The sequence below is a fragment of the Nannospalax galili genome, unplaced genomic scaffold, assembly GCF_000622305.1.
Source record: "Nannospalax galili isolate Female #2095 unplaced genomic scaffold, S.galili_v1.0 scaffold415, whole genome shotgun sequence".
Classification (NCBI taxonomy): Eukaryota; Metazoa; Chordata; class Mammalia; order Rodentia; family Spalacidae; genus Nannospalax; species Nannospalax galili.
Window position 1 is genome coordinate 2487902 of NW_008337494.1, and position 22531 is coordinate 2510432.

Here is a 22531-nt window from a genome sequence, read left to right on the forward strand (position 1 = left end):
TTGGATGTTCTTTTATTTTGGCATTCTCTTCCATTGCCTCAATTTTTCCAAGACTGTAATTTCTGCATTTGAATGGACATCTAACCTTTTCAAGGCTAGAGAGTAGTGTTTATTAAGCAAATTTTCCAGCTCTAGAAGCAAGGATTTCTCAAGCTCATATTCACTAAAACTATCTCCTTTTCACACTTGAAGACCATATGTTTGGTCATGAGTTTAGTCTCCTCTGTTCCCCTCTTCTTGATTCCTTCTTTAAATCCTGTCCCCTCTCCTCCTTCCATAAAGCTTATCACGGTGGCAGTGAACAGTCACTACCTCTGAAGCTTTTCAACAATTTTCATTCTATAGTCACAGTTCTTAAAAATGTGGTCCTCAGCTGGGTGAGGCATCTCACAATTCTGAAACTTGGGAACTGAAGCATGATGATTGCCACAAGTTTTAGGTCAGTCTGGGCTACACAGTGAATTCCAGGGCAGCCTGAACTGTGGAATTATATCCTGTCTCAAACAACCAAAAAGACACCACAAGAACAACAACAATGTGGCACTTGCCTCCCAGCATCAGCTTCATCACTTAAGCTCTTGATAGAAAGGCAACTTATCAACTGCATTTAGACTTACTGAATCAGAAATCCGAAAGATGGACCCAGTGAGCTGTGTTTTAAAAGCATTTCAAAGATCTTGATGCATATCTGTAAACCTCCATTCCACATAGACTGCTGTCGTGGAGATCATCAACTAATGACTTCTAAATCTGCTGAATAAATTCTTTCCTCTCACTGTTCATAAGAAGCTGAAAAATGTGCATGCTTATGAAAACTCATTCCTTGTGCCCATGACACCACCTGTCCTTCATTCTGTCTCCTCTGGTCCCCTCGGTGGAGATTCTTTTTTTTTTAATTAAAAAAAAATTTTTAGGTAGTCCCCCTAGAATCCCAGAAGGGATTTAAAGGGCTTGCCACTGGCCCTCTTCTCTTTACTGTTTACAGCTCTCTTGTGAAATCTCACAGATTCTCCTGATCAGATCATGACGCCTATGCCATTGACCTCCAGATCGGGTTATCTAGCTTTAACTTCTCATGTTGATGGCTTCACCATCAGGTCCAATAGCCTCAATGGCACCAATGCCACAAAAATCTACTGAGCTCTACTGCACAATGGTGAAAAGTTCCTCACCACACATGTATGTCTGCTGGCCTTCCATTTTTCTTTCACCTCCAACAATAATTTCCTAATCTCTTAAGTGTAGAAGCCTCAATTTTCCTCAATTTTCACCTACTCAAATGTCCAATCATGTGAACTGAATTTTGAGGACTGAATAGAAGTTATCAAAGTGAAAGTCAGGAAAGGACCACCCAGAAGGACTACTCCCCAACAATGTAAATCCAAGTGAGCATAATGTGTTTGGGAGCCATGAACAGTTCGATGTGAATAGAGCAAAGACGTAGGCAATGAAAGCTCAGCTAAGGAATGGCAGTGGAAATGAAGAGTGCCGAATGGATTCTAGAAGTTACCCTGGACTCATGAGGCTGATATTCAGTAAGACCCTATGGTTTAAGTTACATGAATGTACAGTGGACATAAGACTACGTACACTATAAATGAGAACTTGATACATAAAATCGGAACTTGCTAGAGAGTTAGCAGACTAGTCATTATAGGAAATAATATAGCAAAATAAGAGATGGATAAAAGTGCAGAAGGCAAAAAGAAATAGGAGGTGTGTATGCATATGACATTATTCTCATAAATATCCCACATAACAGCCAGTAACCGATATCACGTATGAACACATGCTACACATGAAACACCCATGAATCCCATATGGTAGAAATGGATATTTTCATTTTAAAAAGGTGGAACTTTGGTATTGTAAGTGTAGGATGGGGTCTGGAAATCCGTGTCTTAACAACTTTTCAGGTGACTCTGATGCTGACTGATATCAAAGAACTACTGACATGAAACTAAAGCCAGTATCAGTATCAGGCTGCTGTGGAAGATCATTACATGGTAAGGCACTAATCTGAATTATGGTGAGTACAAATGCCGTGCCTACTGCCCAGTGAAAGAACTACACAGGAAAAATTTGAGAGACCCTAACATTAAGGTTTCTGTGGAAGCTATTTTGCTCACAATACTCTGCTGAATACATGTGTACTTGATGAAACCTAGCAAAATATAGTACTTGCCACTCTACATAGACTACAATATAAAATATATCATGCATATTCTATATGTTATATATAGGATACTAACAATGAATCTGAATACTAAATCTCACAAAACTAAATTAACTACAGGATGTTCAGAGAAACCCAAAAGATCCCCATTTAAGCTATCAATTGAGCTCAGGATGAATGAATGTATAAGTCCCATTAAGATTTTGAGGTTAGATTCACCAATGATCACAACTGAACCTGATTAGAGACCTAGTCCCTTTCTCTTTGACTGCTAATCAAACAAGGAAAACAGGCTTTGGTAAGATACAAGCTATAGTAAATATAATCTTCATTCAATGGGTTCTCTTATAAATAAAGAGGGCTGAAAGAGATCCCCCAATGCAATATGATCTCAATATTTTATTAGCAGAATGTCACTAATAATAAAGGCTCTTTCCCAGGGCCAGGGAAGAGCCATCACCTTCTTGACAGGGTGACCATTTTTACTTTGAACTTCCAAATGACATACAGTAGAGGGAGGAATTTATGTGGAAAAAAATAGCTCCCAGGATAAAATTGCTCTGATTGACTGGGATTTTTGAAAATTTGTTTGATAGGATGGGTGTAAAGAATAACAGCCTCAGCACGCCTGCAGATGAACTGCACCTTCCCAGATGTGGAGGTGCCACAGAGAAGATTCTGAGAAGGACATTTTCACGTTTTCTTTTTCTTCAAGCTCATCCGAATAAGCTATTTTTGGCAAGTGACATCTTCCAGGGCTTGTGACTCCTTGTCATTGTTAGAGTACACTAGTCAGCAGACAAACACCACCACAACAGAGCGTGCTACTAACCTGCTCATGAACTTGTATCGGCGGGGCAGGTAATAGATTTTTCTCCTGGAAGAACAGCAAAAATGAAGCCAGTCGAGAAGAAAACCCATCGTCAGTTACAGTTTGAACTAGCAAGGAAGGAAAGGAGATTGAAGATAGAAACCTGTAAGAGGTGGAGAAGAAAAACTAAAAAGAGATTAACAGTGAGAAGTGTAGCAGGAACACAGGGCATGCACTCTGAGTTATACAACCTTGTGAAATAGTTTCCATTGCTACTGTTTCCTCTCCTTACTACTATAATCTTGTAGGGTTGCTCCCCACCTACAAAATGTGTGCAGAGTGATAAGTTAGTGTGATTAGGATTTGCATAGATTCAGCTGAGGTCCACTTTTATCCAGGGAAATTCAGAGATAGAATGGGGGCAATATGCATAATTTAATGGGCATGTTATATTAAAGTGATAGTTATACATCAATTTAAGGTTACAGAACACTTTTATCATGACTTTCACAGAGGTAATATAAAAATACACATTTCAAATCTAATATAAGAAGATTTCATCAATACTTAGCTATAAATAACCATATGGGCATAAGTGCCTAACCACTGATTAACGATGAATTAAACAGATAAAACCAAGAGATCCTAGAAAAAATTAAAACTGGACATAATAAAGATCTGCTAATTTGCTGTATTTTATTCAAGTAAAAATATTTAAAATAGAAATGAAAGTTCTGGTGTCATTTGAGTAGAAAGATTGTATATGGGATGTTTTATTAAAACCCAGTCTCTTTTCTGTATTTTAGGTTTCTACCAATCCAGTGATAACGAAAATGATGCAGTTCACATGTATTCTGAATGACCACTGAGCTGCCTCACATTTGGGAAAATGGAACTTTGTGTCACAAAATAGCTGTCATATTTGGGTCAATAGTCATAGAGAGAATACAAAGTCAGAGATTTGGGCTGGGGCAGAAGGAATAAAGAGAAAACATGGGTCTTTTTTATTTTAAGAACATAACATTCTGTACGATTTTACATTGGGAACTACATGACAATACGCATTTTTAAAACCCATCAAACTTTTGTGAGTGTATAGGAGCGAACTTCAAACTGTGTTCTTTAGTTAATAATATGTCAATATTGGTCAATCAACTTTAATACATAAACCACACTAATACAAATGCAAGATATTAAGGGAATTAAGGTAGATGGGGTGTGTGCAAAGTGCTGTGCATTGTGCTTAACTTTCTATAAACTTATAAATGCTCTAAAATAAAGCTTATCTTTTAAAAACACAAATATATGGACCCAGAGATACTGAAGAAGCACGTGTATTAAAAATTTCCCATAAGACACCTATTCTGCAATTTCCTTTTAAAAATTATAGGATTAAATAGTCAAGGAAACTAAGCCTGAGATTCAGAAGTACTGTCTATTTAAAATTCTAACTATGGCTAAGATTCATCGGAACATGTAAGTTCAGCTAAATTGACATATGTACTTTTCCTGGAATGGTTGGGTGGAGGAATCCCTACTTTGGGAACACATACATCTCAGGCTAAATTCACATGTGTGAAACAGAGGAAGATTGGCCGACACAGTTTAAATGCATCAGGTTATAACAAGTGATATTAGGCTTAGGCAAAATCGCATCAATATTAATGAGGCCAATTACTGTCCCACATAACAGTATTTTCGCCTCAAATTGTTGTCTTGCAGAAATTCCTACATCTGAAAGTAGATTATTATTCAAATGCAGTTTCTTTTTATTGCTTGGATCATATTCTCTTAATGTTGCATAAGAAAACCATGAATGCTGCTTGAGGCAGTAATTTTCTACCATGAAATGGGCATGCAGAAATATTTCTTACAATGCAGTCAGATCCTTCAGATGTGAAACCCTTCTGAGCACTAAGCAGACCTGCTTTGTATTAACATCATTCGGGTTTCAGTCTCCCTAGGTTTTTCATTATAGAAGTGTCCTCTGATTGAAGGATTTGAGAGATTTAGACTGGGAAAGGAATATCAATTTAAATCTGAATATGTCTTATGCTGGTCTATTTCCCTTTTGGTTCTTAGGTGTAATATGGTATTAATTAAATCATATTAGATGGTTAGTATATCATTGTTAAAGAACAGGATTTAATTGTCTTAGCATAACAGTTCTTAGCAGAAAGAAGTGATTTTTCTTTCCTTCTGAATATTTATCATCTATCTATTTATCTATCTATCTATCTCTACCTATCATCTGTCTATCTATCATCTATCTATCTATCTATCATCTATCATCTATCTCTCTATCTATAATCATCTGTCTATCTCTGTATCTCTACCTATCATCATCTGTCTATCTCTCTCTCTCTAATCTATCTATCTATCTATCTATCTATCTATCTATCTCCTTGAGTTCTCAGTTTTCCTTTTCAACATCTTAAATTTAGAAATAAATCATAAGACTTACACTTATTTATTTTGAGAATTTTGCCTCCAGGAAAACAGATGCTAGAAATCCCATCCTGTATTTTGAGTTGGTATTAAGAAATAAAGACAATAAACAAAGAAAATACGTTGTGCTGAGAGACAGGTTACAATCGCGGATCTGTAAATCCATCTCTCTTGTTTTCTCTTTGAATTTAACAGATTATTGGTCTTCATAACTTTCCATACCCAATTAAGGAGTATATTACAGAACAGATGATTTCATCTCGCCTGATTCTTGTCATCTGCCTTGGTCTTACTGGCAAACTGAAAATCCAAAGTACTTAATGCAACCTTTGGAACTGTCCTTGGTGCTAAATCCCTCAGTCTTACAGTAAATTCCAGTACGGTGTTCCACACCTCCCACCCCATGCACATTTTGACATTTATAATTTTAGGTTTATTATCTCAGTTTGGTTTTATCTAACAAATTAAGATCACAGTTCCTTAGCCTATAAAAGAAATATGAATAGTCACTGTGAAACGAAGATAAATTTATATAATCCACATAAATCCATATAAAGTATATTTATTCACCATAGAAAAAATCAATATTTGTGTTTGTACAGAATTTACGAAATCTTAATTTTAAAGATAGGCTATTTTTAGCACCACATTTCATGACATTTTAAAAACTTTGTTTCTTGGAAAGCAGGTTTTATCACTTTTCTGGAAGGGACTGGTCTGTAAAGATTATGATGCATGCTATCTAGCTGTTCAAAGCAGCAATGAACAGAATTTCTATAAATGGTACTTTAAAAATGCAAATGCCACTTGAAAAATGTTACTTGATCACCAGTATGGGATCACTGTTGGCCATGAAGATTTATTTGCATTTCCTAAACGCTAAAAAAATTTTCTGTTTGAATGACTTTCCTAGGCCATACTTTGATTTTATTTGTTCCAAGAGAAGATATCATTAGGTTCACAGCAAGTAGCAGAGAGAGTGGGGAAATATATGTATACCTACCTGAAAGGCATCCTTACATTCATTTGTTCTGCATATCTTCCAAGGACTTCCCATGGGGCATGCAACTTCACAAAGATAATGTCACTATTTATTAGAGAGGACTGAAACAGAAAAAAGAAACTAAATTGAAAAGTATATCCAAATCTCCCACCGTTTAAATTGGGTTGGAACTTAGAATGTATGAACTTGGAGTTTACAATTGGGGGCATTCATTGGCAATAAGCCAGTCCTTTAAAGAATAAATATATTCATTCAGCAAGTATTCCATTGTGTCTGGAACCAGAGACCCAGTCATGTTAATACAAGAAGTAAAAGTGATCTTTACATTCTGCACAAATATTAAAAAAGAAGATAGGCTAAAACAAATTTAAAAGAGAGGGATAAATTCAGGCAATAGTAAATATTCTGAAGATGAACTACTAGGAGAAAGAGTTACGAGGAGTACACATTCTCCACAAATATTAAAAAGAAGATAGGCTAAAACAAATTTAAAAGAGAGGGATAAATTCAGGTGATAGTAAGTATTCTGAAGATGAAATACTAGGAGAAAGAGTTATGAGAAGGAGCATACAGTACTTTAGACAAGGAGTCAAGGAAATTCCTCTCTGAGTCTGTGGTCTGTGAGCTCAGACCTAAAGGAAGAGCAAGAGCCTGCTGGGGAGAGACCACAGGATGTGTGTTCTGAGTGCAAGATCCCGAGCTGAGAAATTGCCTGGTATGTTCAAGGGAAATAAGAGGGGGTGAGGTGGGTGATGTAGAGAGGAGAGCTGTTAGAAGCTGGAAAGGTGAGCAGAAGAGTTCATAGCACTTCCTAGATGGTTGGACTTCTTTATGAGAACATAGGAAAGCTGTCTTGATTTCAGTCTTCAAAGACATCTGTAACTTCTTTGTGGAGACTAAATTATAAGGGAAATATGCATTAAAAGCAGAGAAGGGGACTGGGGAGGTGGCTCATTGGACAAAGCTCTTGCCATGCAAGCTTGAGTGCCAGAGTTTAGATCCCCAGTACCCACATAAGGCCAGGCTGGTATAGTCCACCTGTAATCCCAGAACTTGGGAAGCAGGGGCAGGGGATCTCTTGGGAAAACTGGCTAGCTAGTCTAGCCAAGTTTGTGAGGTTTTGGTTCAGCAAGATATTGTAGTTCTGTAAATAAAGTGATGAGTGATCAAGTAAGACACTTGATGTCAAGTTCTGGTCTTTGCAGGCACTCCCACACATGTGAGCTCACAGGCATGCAGACACACACACATAAATTCATATCCCCCACAACATACCCCCCAAAAGAAGAGAACATAAGAAATACCCTCAGTCATCCAGATGAAAATAAAAGTTGGTGAAGGTTGACGGAGATAGACCAATGAGGTATGAGGATTGAAATTGGGTTGGTGTCAAGCAAAGTCTTTTCAAAAGACCTGTGCTCTTTGACTCAAAGCCTTTGTTTCCTTTGGGACTTCTTTTTATCACAAAAGTACTTAGACAGGGAGTCAAACTCGACTTACACCCCAGTAAGAGCTCTTCAAGTTTTAGACTTTGGCAAGAAGGACATGAACAACCAACTATGAAATTTCTCTTTGGACTCTGCTTCCCACAGGGAGAGGTGGGTTGTAGGAGGAGGTAGATAAAATACAGTGAGCCCAACAGTCTAAATGCACAAAGTGGCCACTTTCTTATCTAGAGCTTTACCAAACAGGTTGCACATCATTTACATTTTTTAAATTCCATAGAATACCAACTATGCCTAGTCTGCCCAGCTCCCCAGGTAAGGGCTCACAAGGTCCCAACTAAACCATTTAAACTTCTGTTTATCCAGTAACTTGGGTATGTCTCAGAATCTTGAAACACCATGCCCACAATTCCAAAGTTCCCTTAGCTCCTGACACTGAGAGGTAAACAGTCCCCAGACCATCAGTTACTGGCCCACATTTCCACTCTAGTAACTCTAAATCGCAAAGTCCAGTGCAAAATCAATGAAAAATAGAGACAACACGTCTCCTCAAAAAATTACTAATCCTGTATTAATAGACCCCTTTTTCTTCCAGAGAAAGAATTCAAAAGAATGAGTATAACTATGTTCAAATAACTCAAAGTACACAAGACAAAGAGATATGTGAAATAAGGAAGCTAATACAAGATATAAAAGCAGAATTTAATAAAGATATAGAATTACTGAAAAAAAGCCAGACTGCAATGTTATTGGAAATTAAAAACTCAATAAGCCAAATAAAAACTTCAGTGGAAAGCCTCACCAATAGAATGGATCATGTGGAAAACGGAGTGTCAGGGCTGGATGACAAGGTAGAGCAATTGGATCACACAGTAAAGGGCAATGATACATTTATAAAGACCCATGGATGGATCACAGGAGACCTTAGGGACACCATGAAAAGATATAACCTTTGGACTATGGGCAGAGAAGATGGAAAACAATATTACACAAAAGGCATAGAATGTATTTTCAGTAAAATCATAGAAGAAAAATTTCCATGCCTAGAGAAAGAGATGCCCATCCAGCTGTAAGAGGCCTACAGAACTCAAGATAGGGTGAGAAAAGAAACTCCCCACAACATACCACAGTTAAAAACTAAAACCACAGAATAAAGAAAGGGTATTGAAAGCTGCAAGGGAGAAAAGTCAAGTCACTTATAGAGGCAGGCCCACCAGAATACCTGGGTATTCGACAAATGCTTTTAAAGCCAGAAGGACCTGGAAAGACGCATTACAAGTTCTGAAAGCTACAACTGTCAACCTAGACTTTTTATACAGTAAATGTATCTATTAAAATTGAAGGAAAAATGAAAATTTTCCATGACAAAAATAGATTAAAGGAATTTATGACCACTAAGCGAGCTCTACAGAGGATGCGGGAAAGAATACCTCAGTCTGAAGAGGATAAACACAGTCATGAGGTCATAGGGAATAAATAAACAATACCAGGACAGTTGATCAAAAGAGGTTGAAGAAAACACTACAAAAATCAATAAAGTTGCAGGAATTACACACAACTTTCAATAATAATGCTGAATAATAATGGTCTCAATTCCCCAATAAAGAAACATAGACTAACAGATTGGATCAGAAAACAGGATCCATCTTTTTACTGCCTTCAAGAAACACAACTTACCATCAACGATAGATACTACCTTGTGGTCAAAGGATAGACAAAGGTTTGGCAAGCAAATGGATATAGGAAATAAGCAGATTCAGCTATTCTAATATCTGAAAAAATAGACTTCAAATCAAAACTAGTTAAAAGAGATAAAGAAGGCCACTTCATACACATCAAAGAAACAATACACCAAAAGATTTACAATTAATTCTAAACATATATGCATTAAGTATAAATACATTCAATTTTATAAAAATTCTACTGGATGTGAAACCATAAATTAATTTCAACGCAGTTTTAGTGGGTGCCTTCAGTCCCTCACTCTCACCAATAGACAGGTCATCCAGACAAAAACTAAACTGAGAAATACTGAAGTTAAATGACACCATAAATCAAATGGATCTAACATATCTACGGAACATTCCACCCATCCACTAAAGAATACACATTCTTCTTAACAACCCATGGAATTTTTTCCAAAAATGCTAACATATTGGAACACAGAGTTAGTCTCAACAATTATAGGAAAATTTGAATAGTGCTTTGTATTCTATATGACTACAAAGGAATAAAGGTAGATGTCAATAGCAATAAAAACTATAGAAAGGATATAAGGTCATTGAGACTGAATAACACATTATTGAATGATAATTGTGTCACTGCACTGAAGAAATCAATAAAGAAATTTAAAAATTCCTAGAATTGAATGAAAAGAACATATAACATACCAAATCCCATGGAACAAAATGAAGGCATTCCTAGGAGGAAAGTTTATAGTACTAAGTGCCTACACAAAAAAAAATTGAGCAATCACAAATTAATAACTTAATTATGCATGTAAAGGCTTTGGAGAAACAAGAGCAAACCAAACCCCAACAGTAGATAGAAAGAGATAATCAAAGTCAGTGTTGAAAATTAATGAAACAGAAACAAACAAAATGTACAAAGAATCAATGAAATTAAGAGTCGTTTCTTTGAAAAGACAAGTAAGACTGACAAAGCCTTAGACGGATGAACCAAAATAAAGGGAGAGAGAACACAAGTTAGTAAATTTGAAATGAAAAGGGAGACATTACAACAAATATCACTAAAATTCAAAATATCATAAGGACATATTTTAAAAACCTATTTTTCATGAAATTGGAAAATTTAAAGGAAATGGATGAATTCATAGACAAATACAGCATGCCAAAATTAAGCCAACATGTAATAAATAATTTACACATATCCATAACAAAAAATGAGATTGAAATGCTAATAAAAACTCTCCCAACTAAGGCCTGGGAGAAGGTGCACTTACTGCAGAATTATACTAAAACTTCAAAAAAGAACACCAATCCTACTCAAATTATGAATAGAAAAGAAACCTCCTAAACTCTTTTTATGAAGCAAATATTAGTCTAATGCCCAAACCAGATAAAGAAAAATCAATAAAAGATCTGGGGCCAGCTTCACAGGAGGGAATTTCATGCCTGGTACTGCAATCCTGCTCAAAAGCCCATGGATGGGGAGGTAATAGGCCCGGGTAGAGCCCACTTTGTTATTTTTTCTTTTTTAATGGCCATGTTGTCAAATGCCTTCTAAATATTCATGCTCATATAGTCATAGACCTGGCCTGATCTCAACCTTGATCAGAGATGCTTCTTTTGCAGTGGACAGGAGACAATGGAGATATATAACTGGTCAAAGTGCTGGGAATAAGAGACTCAGTGCTCAGCCCTAAAAAGGACATCTGTGTTAACTCCACTACCACGAAGGCTCAGGGATCATTACAGAAGAAGAGGAAAGAATGTAGGAGCAGGAGGAGGGGAAGGGGTGATGTAAAGTGCTGTCCTCTGGACATGACAATCATGTACTCAGTAGCTGCATAAGATCTTTTCCTCTTCCACTGCAGGCAGTGGGTAGTTGCTGGGGGAGGGTAAATCATTCTTTATTGAGGATGTGGCAAGCAGTAGGTTTCCCATACTCTAGCCGATGGTCCCACACCTATGCATATAATGGGCAGCACTAACTGGGCTTAGTGGGTTATCAAAAAAAGACATGAAGTTTGGGGACATGTTGGATATGGGGAAGTTGGAGGGGAAATGGGGGTAGATATGATCATATTTCATTGTGTACATATATGAAATTCTCAAAAATGAAGAAAAATTTTAAAAGGAATATGGGTTTTTTTGCAGTTAATAAAAATAGAAGCTCAACTTTATGTTCTCACTAGAGTAAATCTGTACTTGGGAGCATTTTTTTAATTGTAGGTGATATACAATTATAATTCCTGCCTTGTGCTTTAATTCTGAATCTTTTTACTAGGCTTATAAATATTGCATGTAATTTATATGAACTCATCAAGATATTATGAAAATCAAACTGGTATCAATGACAGCATTTTCAAGAACTCCACTGTAATACTGAATTTCCCATGAGAAGTGAGCCAAAGCCCATTTCCATAGTAGTGGGCCCACACCCTCTGATACTGTTTTGAAAAATAAAATTTTCTGGCAATTCGGACAAAAGAGGTGTTTTATTTTCTAATTTGGGATAGGCAAGGCTGGTCTTCTGAGGAAAGGACTATTTCTATTATTCTCTGCCTAGCAGAGTGACTGGTAAAGAGGGAGCACACGTATTTTATTTTTATTTTTTTGGTGTGTGAAGATGCTCAGCAAGATGTTAACAGTCAGACCTGGCACAGGAGAGTAATGTGAAACCTGTCAAGTGAGAAGTCACTGTCAATGAAGTGATTTTTGGAGCCAAGAGAGCTAGTCACTATGAATGAGGAAACTTCCCAGGGAATAAACAAGCCAGTAATCTACTACATTCAATTCTCCTTGAAGTACAAATAGCCAAGGGAATGAGCTCATGGGTTGCAATGTCCATAAAGAACACAGAGGAGCACATGCATCTCTCTCTCTCTCTCTCTCTCTCTCTCTCTCTCCTGATCCCATGTATGCTTATAGTTTTACTTATGCTTCTCAAGAGACTTTGGGGGGGTTCAGGGTTTAGATTGCCTTACGCTTCCCATTATACACTACATTTCACAGTTATAAGATGACTTTATTTATATGACTCCAGTTCCTAAATCATGATTCTTTTTTATTTATATTAAAGACTCCACTTCAGAGTCCAGGGTGATTTGTAGTATCCTAACATGGATTGTGTGTGTGCGTGCGTGTGTGTGTGTGTGTGTGTCCACGTGTGCATGTGTGTTTCTGCCTGTCTGATGGCTTCTTGCTATATGGCTGGTTCCAAACTTGATATGTAGCCCAGGCTGGCCTTGAACTTGAGCTCTTCTTCTCTCAGCCCTCCAAGTGCTATGACCAGAAGTGAGGATCACTGTGCCTTGATCACTTAGAAATTTTAATTGGGATAGTTGGATTCTTTATATATTATAGTTTCATCTTGAACGTCTCCTCAAAGTCCATATGTTGAAGGTATGGTCTCCAGCTTACAAAGATATTGAGAGGTGATGGAACTTTGCAGAGGTAGACCCATGTGGAAAGAAGTTAGGTTATCAGAGAGGGTTTAAAGTATACATTAGAGCCCTGCCCCCTTCCTATTTCCTTTTTCTTTTTCACTTCCTGACCTGAGTGAACATCTTCCATCAACCATGTGTCCCTTTCTAACGATCCCCAAACAACAGAGCCAACCCACCATGGACTAAAACCTTTGAAACTATGAGCCCAAATAAATCTTCTTATTTATAAATTGATTACTTCAGGTATTTTATCACAGTAACACAAAGCTAAGTTTCCTGTAATGCCCCTTTTGTACCTTCTTATAAGAGGGGAAATTTGTGAAGCACAGGAAGATAATATGTGGGGCTAAGATTGACTTGCATAATCTAACTCACAAGATCAGACATATCTCTTATAGTTTCTCCATGAATTTGCTGTGACTGCTAATTTTACACAAAATAAACCATCCAGTGGAAAAATAGCCACTTTGGAATCCTCCATAAATGCATGAAGCATTCAAGAAAATTCATTAAAACATCCCACACAAGGCCCATCATAAACTCCACATTTCTGGGAGTGGAAATGCAAAGTTCTTCACCTGAACACTTGCTTTGTTGAATAAAATTCCAACGTGGTATCTCCACTATTTTCTACAGAAAACCACAGATTATTTTTATTTATTCAGCCTGATGGAAATAGACCTATTTTCCTTATTTTTCAGCCATACACCACCATTTATTTTATTTATGTGCTTTGTAACTGTCGCCACACTTTCACAAGCTACCTTGTTTATCCTCACACAAATTCATGAGTGAGGCTTTCCTGGATGACTTCAAGGAGGAAGAAGGAGATCAAAGGACTCACTCGTGGCCACGTGGAATGTCTGTCCCAGACCACAGCTGATCTCATGCCTGTAGCTCTTGATTCCCGTGTCAATTTTATCTAAAGGCTTCTTAAAACACTCTCTGGTTTAGAAATCAAAGCAACAGAAACAAATGCCTCTCTTATGATGTACAGCACACTTAAGTCATTAATGAACCTTAGTTTGAACTGGGGACTCTAACATTTATTTTGATTTTCTTGAGAAAAAATCTTAGCTAAGTTCCCTTGAATGATGATTAAATATCTATTCATGGGTTCTGTGTGTTTTTGTATATGATCTATCTGTCTCCCTTTTACATGATTAAGGGAAAGTTTTAGTGCATGGCATTTATTATTTGTGTTCAACTCTTCTTCAAGGAGGAATTGATGAGGCTGACCTATAGCTTGTTACTGAATACGTTCAGAGCTTCATCCCTAAATAATAAATGCAAACAGGTGATTGGTAATTACACAGCCCATACATCACTCTACTGTTGAATGATTATGCTGCTGTTTTAAATAGGTCTTTCCTTGTTATTAAGTATTCCTTGCCACATAAATCCAAATGTATGAGTGGCAAAGTGAACAGAAATGAAATCATTTTTATGAAACATAGAGTTACTTCATTAATACACTGCAATAAATTCCTTAGGCTAGAACCTCGGTGGAAAGGAAAATGATGATTTAGTGGCATTTGGAAAAATATGCTTAGACAAACAACTGGAGAAATTCACAAGTAGCATGGGAGCTACCTGCAATAGAAATAAATTAAAAGTTCTTTAATTCAATGGGAATATATTTAATACCTTCTAAATACTGGATTCTAGGAGTGTAAAGGTGTATAAATCACAGTCCTTGCCTTGGTATGAAAACAATCCTCCACAAAGGAAGGTGGATAATGCAACAGAAAGGAGAAGTAGATAAATAAAGCAGCATGCCATAATCCAAGCACTCTGTCTCTCAGAGGTGCGTGCACGTGCAAGTATGCATGTGTGCGTATGTGTACGTGTGTGTGTGTGTGTGTGTGTGTGTGTACATCACTACTATTTGTGACCCCTGACACCATTTACTAAGAAGAAGAAATTGGGGGGATTAAGTTTGAAAATGGAGCTACAGAAATCGAGAATCAAGCTGCAGGGGTAGATCATGAATGCAGATGTTCTGAATATGCTCAGCTGAAGATGCCCATGGGAACTGTCTTATGGGAAGTTTGATAAATGATGCTGGAGCTCACAGGAGAAGGTTGGACCAGAGATACAAAGCAAGTGTAGCCAGGAGAAAGATGATATTTAAAGCTGCTGGAGGCTACTGTGCACATAGCTGTACTGTGGAGGCTGTGCTATGGAAGTTACATGGGAATGCAGAGGCCGGACAGCACATATTCACTTTACCTCTCTGGCTCTGAGATCTTCATAAGCTATTGAACTTCTCCGTGTCTCAGTTTTGTTCAACAGGAAAATAAGAAATACTGGTGATGTCTATTTGCCTGGATTGTATTAAATGGCATAATACAGGTGTGGTTCTTACAGAATATGTGATCATATGTTACCTATTATTACCTTCACGAGGGACCACACCATAGTGACATGGTGGGAAATACACATCACTTCTACTTACCCAAGTTATAGCCTGGGAAGGCAGCAAATAGGAAGCTAGTATCTGTCAAGGATTTAGACCAGGCTGAACCAGAAGAAACCCTGAGGGCAAAGCCCATGATTGCTGTCACCTGTTCCTTCAGTACCCTCAAGCCCTCCTATAGGTTCCTCTTTGACAGCCATTCATTCGATAACAAGAAGAAATTCATTTACTGGCCACTATGTGTCAGGGACTCTGTTATGCAGCAGACATGGAACAGTAGTCATCATTTTCAGTCTAGAAAACAAGAGATGGACATTCAGCAACACCTAAACCTATGATTTTATGATTTATGAAAAGTGTTAAAAAGGGAAAAGACTGCAGTTTGGTCATGCAGAAGAACTAAGGGTACCTGGCTGATCTCTGAAGATGAAAGATAAAACAGTGTTAGTCACAAGAGAAGCCCAATGAAAGGCTCTCCAAGTCAAGGGGAAAAACAAGAAACAAGGCTGAGATTATACCATCAACTGAAAGGCCAGAATGATTGGACACTGGAAAAAGCAGGGTGAGGAGATGTCTGAGAAGGAGCTTGGCAGAAGGAATGGAAACAGACACTGGGCTAGGGACAATGTGGTAGAGTTTGAGGTTAACACTAGGTATCGCTAATAATCCCACCAGCAGTTACAAGCAACAATCACTCATTTTAGAAAGTGTATGCTCAGTGCTCTGTGGAGAATGGTCTAGAGAGAATACAGGAGTGGGAAATTCAGTAAGAAACTATCCCGAGAGATCAGGTGAGACAAGATGGAAGATGGTGGCTAGAAACAGATGAACATGGCAATCAGGAGAGAAGTGGCTAAATGAGAGGTCTACTAGAGGTAGAGCTAATCAATCTGTGATTGATCAGGCGAAGAAGAAGGTGAGAAAAATGAAACTGAGGTTGTTTTGTCTGGAAAACTGGTAGTACTCACACCTGCTTGCCCCAAGCTTGTACAGGTGACAGTGCACCTGAAAATCAAAATGGTCCTTAAAGATGAGCAGGAATCTTACTACATGAGTTGGGATATAGCATTCAGTTACAGCACGATTCATCTACTCCGAAGATCTTTATTGATGGTCTACAATGTGGGGACTGTTCTCGAAGCTGGGAACACAACGGTGAACAGAGCAGATGAAATCCCTGCTCTCACAGAACAGTTCTATCAAGGAGACAGGCTCTCAGTGAATAAATATAATATTTCTAATGGTGGATGTGCTTTGAAGAAGGTAAGGAAATGGATCTAAAGAAAGTGATAAAGAAATCTGTTTCTTATTTAGAGAAAAAGCGTTCCAGGCAAAGAGAGTAAAAGGTAAAAGGCATAGGCCCTGGGGAATAAATATGCCCGATGTTTCAATTTATCAAGCATAAAGGGTCAAACCAGAGTAGCCACTTGCATCGACTCTGTGTCCCCTTAGGTGACTATACTATTATGGGAACAAAGCAAAACTATAAAACTCTGGAGCAAAAAGCAATTATTAATTTCTAATAGAGATCCAGATAAGCCTCTTGGATGGAAAAACTCATAGTGAATGAATGAATGGTAGTGACAGAGACAGAAGTTTTCTAGATAGTTTTTAGAGCTTCTATAACATTAAATAATTCAACCTTCACACCAACTCTATGAGGCTGACATTATTGCTACCCCAATTAACTGTAGGTGTGGAATTAAAATACAAAGAGAATAAACACATAGGGCTGGATAGTTGGCTCAGCAGGTAAGGGCACTGGCTACACTTGCAGCACCCCTTGGCAGGTAACAATTGTCTGTAACTCCAGTCCCAGGGGATCTGATGCCCTCTTCTGACCTCAGTGGCATTGCATGACATGGGTGCACTTACACGCATGCAGGCAACACACTCAGACACATAAAATAAAAATAATAAATAAAATATTTAAAAAAACAGAATGCACACAGGGAGGAAAGCATGCAGCCCAGAGTCTCACCAGTGCATGGACTTCCAAGCTGCTCCTCCAAATGAGGAAAGTTAGGGCTCACACAGGTGTTTTGGCTCATCTACTTGATCCCAATTGTCATTTTATATAACAATTATTTATATTTTAGAAAACAGAATACAGTGCATCCCCAAGTCCTACTGATACCAAGCATTCTAAGCATTTTATAACTAACATAAGGCCAATAGTTAGAGCAAACATCAAGCCTAGTTTTGCCAGTTACTTCCTGTGGGTTTCTGGGCACATTAATTAATTTGTGAGCCTCACAATTTGTGAGCACATGTTTCAGGGCTGTTAGAAGCCTGGCATGATTGGATAGAAAAAAGCCCAGTAAGTGAGCATTTCTTCCTTCCTCACATATGTAGTAAGTGCTTGGTTTACATTATAATAACAATAACTCGTGCTAGGATATCACAGTGTGTCTAGAATCTAGTCTGTGAAAGTGATGGAGAAATGTACATTCCTGGAGGGTTAAAGAGCTGGAAGAAATCACTAAGCAATTTCAGCTCCTCCCAGGGGGCTGCCATCCAACCAGCTGTGTGTCATTGGGCAAATGACTTGTGCTTTTCTGAGCTTCAGTTTTCTCTGAAAAATGAGGGCATTTGTCTCTAAAGAGACTTTTTTGTGCCTGTTAGTCTTCATTCTCTTAGAGATACATCAGTGCTCATGAGTGGAGACTGAAAAGCTGTTCAGCTGATTCTGATGTATTTCCTTTCTACATGTGTACACGCATGCACACACATGCATACACACATGCATACATACTGTGCCTTGATGGAGAAAAGCCTTGGTGGTACTGTATGATCCTAAATGACCAAAATATTCATTGTCTGAAGATGACATTAGTATCATCCACAGGAAACAAGTTTCAGAAATAGCCTTTCACAGACAGTTAAATGTGAACTTCCAAGGACTCCTGGCTCTTGTCTTCTTTTCTCTGTCTTCCCTGGATAATCTCATTCTTTCCCAGTGGATTTAGATGCCATGTAATGTCTCCAAGATCCAAATCTTCGTACCACAGTGTTTGTCCAAACTCCAGATCACCTTAGCCAATGACTAACATAATGCCTTGGTTGTTTTGCTGGCAGTCAGACACAAAGTACTTAAATAGATCAATTTCTTTGAAGAAACCATTCTTCTTACTGGCACCAGACCCAAGAAGTGACACAACACCCACCTAGAAGTTCAAGTTCAGCACTCATACTTTATTCATTTTACTTCATGTCACAGCCAGTTAATCCTCAAGTCCTACGGATTCCATCTTTTCACCACTTTTGAATCCTGTCTCGTTCTCCTTACAGCTGTTGGTATCAACCTCCAAATCACCATCAATCATTCATCTCTTCGAACACTGCAACAGCCTCATAGCTGAGCTCTCTTACTTGATTTTTGCCTATATTGTCACTGACACCAGAGATGTCTTTAAAAATGCACTGTGATCATTGTTTCCTGGGGCTCACTGGAAAATCAGGAACGTGGCCAATGCATGCTGGTGTCACTCTTTACCCTGAGCCATTTTCCTCTGCCTCTGGTCTCAGCCACAATGGATTTCTTTCTTCATGTTTCCAAACTTCCAAGCTCAGAAGTCTCAGGGTCTTCTTGTTTACCCATTCTTTGCCTGATAAATTCTTACTCCCTTGATTTTAAGTTGTGAGCCAGGCAGGCTTCTAAGATAGTTGCTGAGGCTCGTCCCCTCCCCCTTTGGCCCATGTAGAGTACCCAAATAAGCTCCTGTCTTGAGTGTGGATAGGTACTATGAAAGGAAGGTCTCCTGTAGCCAGGAGACCCATCAGCTGACCATACGTTCATCAAAAGGGAGACTTTTCTAAATTACCCTGAACCAGTCAGAATAATCCACACGAGATAGTCTAGATGTAAGAGAAATTCTCTTACAGGCCTTGAAGTAATAAGCTGCTGTGTTGTGAGAGGGCCTGTGAGGACAAGAGATTGTGAGTAGCCTCTGGGAGCTCAGAACAGTACCTGGCTGACAGCCAATGATAAAAAGAAGTTTCGGTCCTACCACTGAAAGGAACTGCATAACCACATAAGAGGATCTTGAACTCCAGGAAGAAATACAATCTGGCTGACATTCTATGGATACCGTAACAGGGACCCTGATCAGAAGACCTAGTTGGGCTATACCTAGACTACCTGGTCTTTGCAAATTATGGGAGAATAAATATGGGCTGTTTCAAGATTCCAGGATTAAGATAATCCCTCCTATGGTAATGTAAAGTGAACACAGGTCACATCATAGTGAATGAATGCTATGATTATATATTACACTCTTGAATCTATGACACTGTAGTACACAGTTTCTTCTGAACTGTATTTCCAGCACCTAGAATGTTACTAAGCATGTGGTCATTGAGAATGACTACTAATTTCATTTATGAACATCTTAAGATCTAAATTTTTGAATAGTTTTCCTGAATCATTGATTGCATTGTTGAAACACTGTTATTAGACAGAAAAATATTAATATTCTCAATATCACAAAGATGTTAATGTAGTTAAACTTCTAAGAAACTAAGATAAATTGTCCTGTAGGTTACAATCATGAAACTTTCAGTGCCTAGGAGGTAAGTATACATCTTTACGCTTCATCAAAGGTTACCTGTACTATAATTGAGTGCCTAGGAGGTAAGTATACATCTTTACGCTTCATCAAAGGTTACCTGTACTATAATTAAGTGCCTATGAGGTAAGTATACATCTTTATGTTTCATCAAAGGTTACCTGTACTATAATTAAGTGCATATGATGCAATATATTTTTTGCATTAAACCTGATGACCTTCGATATTTGACTAAGAAACTTAGAGCACAGGTACCTGAGAAAAATCAATGTTTTGTGTAGCAGTCAGGATTGGCTAAATTATGCTGTAGTAAGAAACACCCCCCCAACCCCCCATCATCAGTGACTATATGTATACAATTGTCACTAAGGAAGCACTAGCCACACACTGGAAAGAAACCTAATCCGTACAGCAATTTGGTCTCTGAAAATTACACCCCAGAATTTGGAAATTACACACACACACACACACACACACACACACACACACACACACACCTTGGGGAAAACTATATTATCATGATTATGATTCTTATTGCCACAAATAACCAATTCACTGATAAGCATGCACAGTTAGGATCCAGTCAACAACTCATGTGTTATTACGTCCTCAGTTAGTGGGAGTGGTAAACAGGCATGAAACTAACAAGACCCAGAAAGGACAGAAAAATTGGTATCTACTGTTAGTGAGGAAGCTATTTAAATTTGGGAATTCTTTCTAAGTTAGTTGAAAAAACTAAGTCATCTCTCTTGGGTTTTTATCTCTTGGTGGGATGCTGCTCTATTTTACCAAGTGCTTTTTACCTAAAGACTCTGAGAAAACTGTCAAGAAATCAGGCTTCTAATATTTTTTATAACATATAAGTCTAACCTGATGATTTTTCCTCAATTCATTTTAGTTCCTCATGGTGTAATGATGGTATAGCTACACGTGCCTACTTTATAGAGAATATATAAATAATATGTAACATCATATTAATCTGTAATATATACTCTATCTGAAATCATGAGAAGTTACTGGGTGTCCCTAGAACCTAGCTCTCCTTTCCCTTGGGGCAAATGGAAGCCTGAGCTTTGGCTTTCTTCAAGGTCTAGAGATACATGATGAGCTCTAAGCACTGAGATGTGAGCAGAACCTGGAAGACTCCTGTATAATACCTATTTCTCTGTTCTAGAGGAAAATGCCTGAGTGAAGTTTCCATCATCCTGGGTCTCTGGTAGCAACAAAAACCAGTTGTTATACTCTACCTCTATTGCCCTAAAAATCTAGAAGTAATTTCTTCTGAAGCCTGGGATGACAAAGCCTTGAATGATATAGAAGTTATATAAATCTACGTGAGTTTATGAGGTCACAGAGATCTAGCAATAAAGAAAGGGGATCCAAGATCAAATACAAAGATACTTGATATTTAGATATTAAACAAAAGAAGATGACTGAGAAGATTGAGAAAGACACAGTAGAGAAGGGAGGTGCACACAAGAGCATGTGCTGTCTCTGGGGTCCAGACATGAAGGCTATTCAAGGAGGAGGTGATCGTCTATGTGGAGGAAAGCTGCTGATAAGGTCAGCAAGGAAACGGGGCTAGCTGAACTGTGGAGCAGGGCCCTATGTGACCTTTATAAACGAGGCTTCTAAGGAATCGGAAAGGAGTAAGGAAATGAACATAGGACTATAGACAAATCTTTCAAGATGTTTTTCTGTGAGGTATAGAAGAGAAATTAAATGGTCATTAGATTATGGGGTCATGGGATTTTTATTCTTAAAATATGAGATCAGGAGAACATTTGTAATGAATAAATAGAGAGGCCAAGATGACGATGAAGGAGAGAGAGGAGATAATTATAGGAGAAAAGTCTTTGAGGATGTGAATTCAGGGGTCATGGGGGTGGTGTTTCTAGGGATGGGGCAGACATTCATTCTCACACAGCAGAGGGAGAGGCGCGATATGTTTAGGCGGCTTTGCAGAAGATCCTATCTGACTGTTTCCACTTTCTTTCATAGACTAGGCAAGCCGATCAGCAGTGTTTGGGGTAGGGGGATACAGAAAAAAAATGTAAGAGGATTAAAAAGGCCAGAGGATGATGTGAAATAACAGCATGTCACCCCCACCCCCAGCATAACCAGGCTTCATCCCATGCCATCTTCAGCGAGCATCCACTGAACAGTCTCTAAAATGACCACCCCTTCTCCTCAGTACTCTCATCAATATGCCATTCTAACTTTTCCTTTGCCATATCGTGTATCACCTTCTTACATACCTCACTACTTAGTATGTCTATTGTTCACAACCGCCACCATCCCCAAGTATTAGGATATAAGTTAGGATAAGGCTTTTGTGATGTATCCCAAGTACCTAGAATCATTGAAGGTGCTGTGCATTCATTGAATAACTGACATTAACAAGTAGATGAATAAAAGAAGCAAAGAAAGGGCAGGATAGAAGGAAAAGACAGAAGGAGTGAGTTATAAACTTTCTTAATTGTGCATAAGGAAAGACAAAACCACCAGGCTCCCTGTGCATTTTTGATGT

General features: G+C 38.2%; 1 protein-coding gene across 2 annotated transcripts in view; it reads right to left on the reverse strand.

Annotated features, from left to right (window-relative positions):
* The window catches only part of Ano4 (anoctamin 4), a 342978-nt gene that overhangs the window by 140301 nt on the left and 180146 nt on the right, over positions 1 to 22531 (reverse strand). Inside the window, exons 5-6 of one of the 2 annotated variants that reach the window (XM_017798033.1) lie at positions 6439 to 6539; positions 3009 to 3115 (exon numbers count right to left, since the gene is read on the reverse strand). In XM_017798033.1, coding sequence (XP_017653522.1) covers positions 3009 to 3097 — 89 coding nt within the window. In that variant the 5' untranslated portion in view covers positions 3098 to 3115; positions 6439 to 6539. The remainder of the gene's footprint in view (positions 1 to 3008; positions 3116 to 6438; positions 6540 to 22531) is intronic. The other variant, XM_008832628.1, reaches the window with a different exon arrangement.